Source organism: Topomyia yanbarensis, chromosome 2 (genome assembly GCF_030247195.1).
Source record: "Topomyia yanbarensis strain Yona2022 chromosome 2, ASM3024719v1, whole genome shotgun sequence".
Taxonomy (NCBI): domain Eukaryota; kingdom Metazoa; phylum Arthropoda; class Insecta; order Diptera; family Culicidae; genus Topomyia; species Topomyia yanbarensis.
This window is the reverse complement of record NC_080671.1, coordinates 436,602,184-436,609,112: the sequence shown is the minus strand read 5'-3', so window position 1 is coordinate 436,609,112 and position 6,929 is coordinate 436,602,184. Positions and strand designations below refer to the sequence as shown.

The following is a 6,929-nucleotide window of genomic DNA, read 5'->3' as shown; positions in this document are numbered from 1 at the left end:
CCGAGCTGCAGAGGAAGTGGCGAAGGGACCAACAAGAAGCCACAAATCGGGTTTCGAGATAAATTCCGCCGCCAGGGAACTCTCCGACTGTGTAGACTAGGTCCACCGCCGGGGACCAGTTGAGTAGTACGTGACTTAGCACCGAGTTTGTGTCGTCGGGGCGCCTGCTAACCGGACGTCAAGCTTCGCCGGAATCGCCGAACCGATCTCGACACCCTACCGGATAGCTCGTGATAGGCTAGATCCACCGCCGGGGATTAGACCGAGTAGACCGCGTCGCACAGCTAGCAGTGGGTCGTTGGGGCGCTGGTGAACCGGAAGTTATGCTCCATCCGGAATCGCCGGATAGACCTCAGCACGTACTGGATGGCCCGTTGAGTAGGCTAGATCCACCTCCGGGGACTAGATCGAGTAGATCGGGACGACGCGGAGAGCTAAATGGCTCACAGAAACGAACATCGGTCTCAGGAGAAATCTACCGCTCGGTTTCAGGAGAACAGGCTAGATCCATTGTTGGGGACTAGACCGAGTAGTTCGCGAACAAGTGAGGACGGGAGCTGAATGGCTCATCGGGAAAGTAGAGCGAAATGGACGAGAGGAAGTCAAAGGGCTCAAGAAATTGTGGTGCTAAAACCAAATAAGAATCAGTATCGGGAGAACTTACTCCGCCGGGGAACTCTTCGTCGGCGTAAACTAGATTCATCGCTGGGGACTAGACTGAGTAGACCGCAACTAGACACTACCAGTCGCGGGTCGTCAGGGCACCAGCGAACCGGACGCCCTGCCCCACCGGAGTCGCCAAACTGACCTCGACACCTGGCTGGTTGGCTCGGTTTCGGGAGAACTTCTCTCGCCGGGAAATTCTCTGTCGGAGTAGGCTAAGTCCACCGTCGGGGGCTAGACCGAGTAGTTCGCGAACAAGTCGGGAGCTCAACGAGTAAATGGGGCTGAATTGTACGAGAAGGGAGTTGCGGTGCTAACTGGCACAAGGGAGCCGAGTCGTGGTGCTGAATGGCATAAGGAAGTCCCAGGGCTCGGTGAACTAGACAATCTAAAGTTTGCCGCCCAAATCTGGTATAAGTCGAATGTAGCTGAAAAAAATTCTGTACCCAAAACTATCATTATCTCATTTTTTGATGTTTTGCAACTTAGTCCGGCCTGACTTAACACTGACCAAATTATCATTAAAAAATTGGCTAATAATTTATAAAATTTTCAACAGACGTTCATTATGTATTGGACTTGTGCTGAACAATTTTAAAACAATATTTTGGGCTTCTCAATGTGAATATTTGGCGTTGTGTGCTGAGGTTCGAAATTGCTTCGAAATAAATTGACGAATTGCATATCCTTTGATATTAACGAGGAATGATTCCATGGTTGCACATTCCAAGTGACAGGCGCATTTGTGCAACTTTTGATAGAATTTGACAAATTTTTGAAGGAAGCTGCAGGTGAATAAGATCTGATGGTTGGGTCGGTGTAATAAACAGCGAATTGGAAAAAAGTGTAAACTTCATTTTTTGAAACAACATCGGACATTTGAAAAGGGCATTACTTGCTACAATGGGATTCTACGTGACTCAAAGAATAGTGCGACATTTTCGTCCGATTTGTTTCCAGCTATCCGTTCGGTATTTCTCCGTATCCGATCAGCAGAACACTCGGTGAGTTAGTGTGTATTATGCTGTGTTATGGAGGTAGAGGGTTCGTTTCGGCGTATAAACGTTCATATCGTATGTTTTATTAGAATCTGGCCAATCCCATAATACCAGTTATGTTATCGGGTTTGTCTAATATGGACTTGTTAAAAAGTATAACTTGCTCGCAGTAGATTATATAATTATTTGCGTTTTGTTTTCTTTCACTTTAGCCTAGCAGAGGTGGGGAAGTTGGAACTTCCTAAAGCGCAGGGAAAGTACGAAACTGGCCAGCTATTCCTACACCGCGTGTTTGGCTATCGCGGAGTAATACTGTTCCCATGGTTGGCCAGGGTTTACGATCGAGACTTACCAACTCAAAACAAAGGTGGACAGAATGAAGCCATTACGGCAGCTGCTTCCGGAAACGATTCAGCCGTTCCTCCGAACGCTAACAAAGAAGTACAGAAAAAGACCCATACGTTCTACCAGGTTCTGATAGATCAACGTGATTGCCCGTACATTCGAGCGCAAACTGAAGCCGTCACGTTCTTGGGCAATCAGGAGTCTAGCAGAAGCTTATACGCGATTCCAGGGCTGGATTACGTGGCTCATGAGGACATTTTACCATACAGCTCGGGAGATCAGCATCCGCTGCAACATGAATTATTTGACAAATTTTTGGCGCACCAACCAGATAAGGATCCGCCCTTCAGTGCACAGGATACATTGCGTGCGTGGCAGAGAAAAAATCATCCATGGCTCGAGCTGTCCGATGTACACAAAGAAACTACCGAAGGAATTCGAGTGACGGTGATTCCATTTTATATGGGTTGTCGTGAGACGCCAGCAGCTTCCGTTTATTGGGTAAGCCAGAAGTAGGACATTCTTAAATGTATATATTTAAACCCCTCTAATTTTAGTGGCGTTACAGTATCCGCTTAGAAAATCTAGGAGAACTAAGCGTGCAGTTGCGTGAACGCCATTGGAGAATTTTCTCCCTGTCAGGCACTTTGGAAACTGTACGAGGCCGCGGTGTAGTTGGTCAAGAACCAGTTTTAAGTCCACGTTTGCCAGCGTTTCAGTACAGTTCACACGTCAGTCTGCAAGCACCTAGCGGTCACATGTGGGGTACTTTCCGCATGGAACGTGAAGATGGACACATGTTCGATTGTCGCATTCCGCCCTTTTCACTTGAGAGTAAACCCGATGATAGCGGCAATTCTAACGACGACTCTACCACGAATCTAAACAGCACCGACTCTACATCGACAAAAACCCCATCCGGTGGTTCGAATTCAAGCGAAGGAGGGAGTACTAGCTCAGCAGGAGATCGTGTTTGACGTCTTCGGAGTAAGATATATGTGAGGGATATTTATTGAACGACCTCTGTGAGAGGGTATGTAACATCCAAAAAAAAGCGTGTTTACCATAAAATTTCATGAACTGTCAAATCGACAACATGCGAAAACATTGTAAATATTGAATGTTCCGAAATAACTAAGTACCTTATTACCGACAAAACATAACTATGAGAAGTTCATAGTAAAATAAACAATAATGCGTACATTGTCCACATCTGACTAATCTTTATTGTCTAGCTTTGGAAGTCATCTTCTCCCAGATCGTCAGGCTCAGGTGGATCAAAATCACGAGTTTTAACATCCGCATCTTCTCCAAACTGAATCACATTATCAATCATCAGTAGCAAATCGGCAATGTTTTCCTCGTCGTTAATGTTCAACGGTGTGAAGCGAACCAAGCTGAAGTCCTCTATTAGCAGACCGATGGTTTCAGACAGTTTCCTGTATTTCCTACCCCACGATGACTCGTTCGTGATTTCACCCAGCAGAGCTTGAGGATCTGGTTCCAGGTACTTATCCAACTGCCCCTTACTAGTCTTACTCAGCAAATCCATTTTGCTAAGAATGTTTACATGAGGCAACTCCATGTTCACCATCACACTGAGGGCGGCCATCGTACCCGACAAAAATTTCGCCCCATCAATCATGAATTGTGAATCTACCAGAAAAATTGAGCACAACCGAAAATTCCAAGATTCCAATAATTTAGCTAATTGTTTTCCCGCCTGTAAATGTGTGTACAACTCAATCTGTCCGGGCATATCAAACAAAATATAATCATCATCCGGTTCCTCCACTCCATCAGCTCCACTGCCACCACCTTCCTCTCCATCCTCATCGTCCGGTTCGAATCCACACAATTGATTCCTCAACCAGTCAGAATTCTCCAACAGATATTCAATGCAGAAAACTAACCCACCGTTCGGCCCGTAATGCAGCTCTTCGTCCTCCATTGCGTCATCCAGCTGGATCAAATCTCGAATGTCGATGAATGGTTGATACTCGAACGCTTCCGCGGCCGGATCCAGATTGACCACCTTGATCAGTCGTTTGTCGTCGTAACCATGCCGTTGCATTGTGGCGCAGTATGTCGACTAGTGACGAAGTATATGGAGAGAAACGGTTCATCGCCGTGCTTGAAAACATTATGAAACGGTGTTACCTTTCCGCTTCCAGCGGGGCCCATAACTAGCTGTCCGTAGCGCATTCTGGAATATATTCAATTTCACCGTTTCACTTTATAATATTTTATTAAAACACGTTAACATTCTTTTGAATGTATGTTTTGTTATTATTATTTTGGCCGATACCCGATACAAAAAGCCATCTGTTGACTGTCAATTGAATTTGAGGGGAAAGAATCTAAATGTTTAGAAAGAAACACGGTAAAAAAAATCTGTTTAGCTTTAAAAAAACGCGTTTTTTCGAAAACGACCAATAAAGTGACTACGCTGATAGAGTTGTAATTAGGCAATCCATGAGACGTTTCTGATCAGCTGATTATTTCTTGTTTACTTATTCTGACGTTACTCCGAGGGGTGCGACGTCCGACAATATCGTTGATTCGATCCAACATCAAACGAATCGAACTAACAAAGTTGTTTGTCGGACGAGTTTTTCTGTTCGCAGGAGAAGACTTGTTGACAGAACCCACCGCTGAATTGTCAAACAAACGTCTAATGGATTGCCTAATTGTAATTTGTTTATTGAGGGCTTTAACCAGATGGTCGTTCTTTTATTCTGCTGTGATTTTTATCCATTCTCGGGAGTGCTTTTTTGGTGAGTAATCGGCGAGAGTATAGACCGAGTATGTTCAATGCCTGCGGTTTCCCAGTGAGCAAATTTTCTGGCAGAGACCGCTCTGCTAGATTTCTGTAAGTCTTGGTTTAGCAGCCCTGTCAGATTTCTGCGCGTATCCTGTCGGGTTAGTTGAGCTAGGGCGAACTCGGTTTCGCTCGCGTTTTCTGGCAAATTTTGACAGGAACCGAGCAAAACTCTGGCATAACGCGGACATAACCCGTGCAAAGATCCTTGCAATTCCTACCTGGTAGAATTTAGCACGAATCGAGCAATTCATATGACAAAGATGTGGCAGGAAGCGTGCAGAGATCTTGGCCGTACATTTCTGGCTGGATTCTGGATAAAAGGGGGCAGCATCGGTTGGTTTAACCACTTCTGTCAGAAACGGTTGTTGCATTTGAGCGAATTCGTTGCCAGAATTCTCGCACAAATCGCGCAAAATACTCGCAGAAACTCTGCCAGCATCAATTTCGCTTTGCTCAACTTTTGTTAACTTTCTGCTTGCCACGCTGATCGGGTTGTAGCGCGGCAGACGAGGGGCGGATGGAGGGATATGCTGCCGAAGACAAGATGTAGTTTCCCGTGTGTTTGGTAACATAGAAAAACTGGTATATTTTTCTATAAACATATTCTAATTTATATATATTTCAATATCCAATTAAATACACTAAATACGTGTCGATTTATTACCTCATCTAAGGAATAGAAAGTCTTATTGTAATGTTATAATCTATTTGATACAAACATTACATTAAGGCGGGGCTGGTTAATGGAACGATTACCTCGGAACAGGTGCCGCTTCTGCTAAGATTCCGATAATCTAAGATCTTAGCAATAAAAGCACTCTAGCCCAACCGGAGTGCCAACCGGCACATCAGGATCGACGCCAGTAACATCCTAACTACGGCATACTGGCCATGGCGCACGTCAACGGACATGACACGGATCACGAATAGGACGGCGAATTTGGGCTGACAGGTGTGCTGTTCTACTCCCTGAGTAAGGAAGGATGACACTGACTTGAAATGGCAAGTGGGCTAGCAGCATGGCTGCCACCGTCCCAACAAAACCCTGGCAGGTCTCCGGGTACGTTCGAAACTCGTCATCATTTGGTTGGTGGTACTAGTTTCGGTTGGGGCATTCCCGATTTATGCCGATCCGGCCCTGAACACTACTCCCCAAGAAAGAAAATGTCAACCCTTGCATGATCTCACTGCTGCTTTTTGGCAGCATAGATGATCATGTGATCGCGAGAGGCGACTATGTGCAGCGAGAGGAGATAGCGGCCTGGAGTTGGGACCCAATAAAATGGAGAAACAACAAGCAACTAACATAAACGGAGCAGGCACGGCGAATCCGTTCGCCATAGGTGGGTTGGTGAGCTCACCACCACCAATAGTAGCTGAAGTCATTCAGCAAGATCAGGAGGAGGTGAAGCCGAAGCAACAGCAGCAGCAAAAACAGCCAGAGCAGAGCGGAATGAGCTACACCCCACAAACGCCAAAAGTAGTGGCCACGAAGTGCTTGTGGCCACGAAGTGCTTGAGCTCCACAACTTTGTGAACACGAGAATCAATGTCCATAAGGACATTAAGGAGATGGTCATCAGAATCCGGAAGGCGCTACTATCTGCCGTAAAAGAGTATGATACGGCAACGCACAGGGCGGATGCAGCTGAGCGAGCATTGGCGTTGGCTATGGCTACTATCCTTCGAAACAGGGTAAGGAGAAGCAGATTGGAGTGGAGAACACGCCAGTTCCCATAACTCCAAAGAGGACAAGATCCTCGCCAGGAGACGAAAGACTTAGTCCCGGAGATAGTAATTGTGAGCAAGAACCTCGATGAAATCACGACGGAAGACGAGCTGAGAGGTGCAATGAAGCAGCAGTGTAACATGGGCGTGGTGCACACGACGATCCGGTTAAGGAAGGGATACGGAAGAACGCAGACAGCGATGATTCGTTTACCGTCAACCGCTGCAGACAAGGCACTGGAGGTAGGTGAAGTTACAGTTGGATGGTTGAGATGCCTACTGAGAGCCACCCCACGAGTAAATAAACAAGCGATGAAATGCTTCAAATGTTTAGGCTTTGGACATTTAGCAGGGGCTTGCAAAGGCCCGGAC

At 46.2% G+C, this 6,929-nt stretch overlaps 2 protein-coding genes across 2 annotated transcripts; one reads left to right on the top strand and one right to left on the bottom strand.

The window, feature by feature from the left end:
• The first annotated feature begins 1,411 nt into the window (after positions 1-1,411).
• Positions 1,412-3,111, top strand: LOC131685544 (polymerase delta-interacting protein 2). The gene is made up of 3 exons (XM_058969350.1): positions 1,412-1,667; positions 1,874-2,507; positions 2,564-3,111. Exons 1-3 carry the CDS (start codon positions 1,567-1,569, stop codon positions 2,981-2,983), a joined length of 1,155 nt encoding a protein of 384 aa, XP_058825333.1. The 5' UTR covers positions 1,412-1,566; the 3' UTR covers positions 2,984-3,111.
• Positions 3,112-3,205: 94 nt separating this feature from the next.
• LOC131685545 (GPN-loop GTPase 3) lies at positions 3,206-4,341 on the bottom strand. Its single transcript, XM_058969351.1, has 2 exons — positions 4,167-4,341; positions 3,206-4,098 (listed from the first exon to the last, which is right to left on the bottom strand). Exons 1-2 carry the CDS (start codon positions 4,209-4,211, stop codon positions 3,238-3,240), a joined length of 906 nt encoding a protein of 301 aa, XP_058825334.1. The 5' UTR covers positions 4,212-4,341; the 3' UTR covers positions 3,206-3,237.
• Between the last annotated feature and the right edge of the window lie 2,588 nt (positions 4,342-6,929).

Excerpts from the sequence above, each read along its gene's own strand:
- LOC131685545 (XM_058969351.1), bottom strand. The coding sequence starts at position 4,211 with ATGCGCTACGGACAGCTAGTTATGGGCCCCGCTGGAAGCGGAAAG. Across the intron at positions 4,099-4,166 it reads GCCCCGCTGGAAGCGGAAAG|TCGACATACTGCGCCACAAT; the intron begins GTAACACCGTTT and ends CTTCGTCACTAG.
- LOC131685544 (XM_058969350.1), top strand. The coding sequence starts at position 1,567 with ATGGGATTCTACGTGACTCAAAGAATAGTGCGACATTTTCGTCCGATT. Across the intron at positions 1,668-1,873 it reads TCCGATCAGCAGAACACTCG|CCTAGCAGAGGTGGGGAAGT; the intron begins GTGAGTTAGTGT and ends CTTTCACTTTAG. Across the intron at positions 2,508-2,563 it reads CAGCAGCTTCCGTTTATTGG|TGGCGTTACAGTATCCGCTT; the intron begins GTAAGCCAGAAG and ends CTCTAATTTTAG.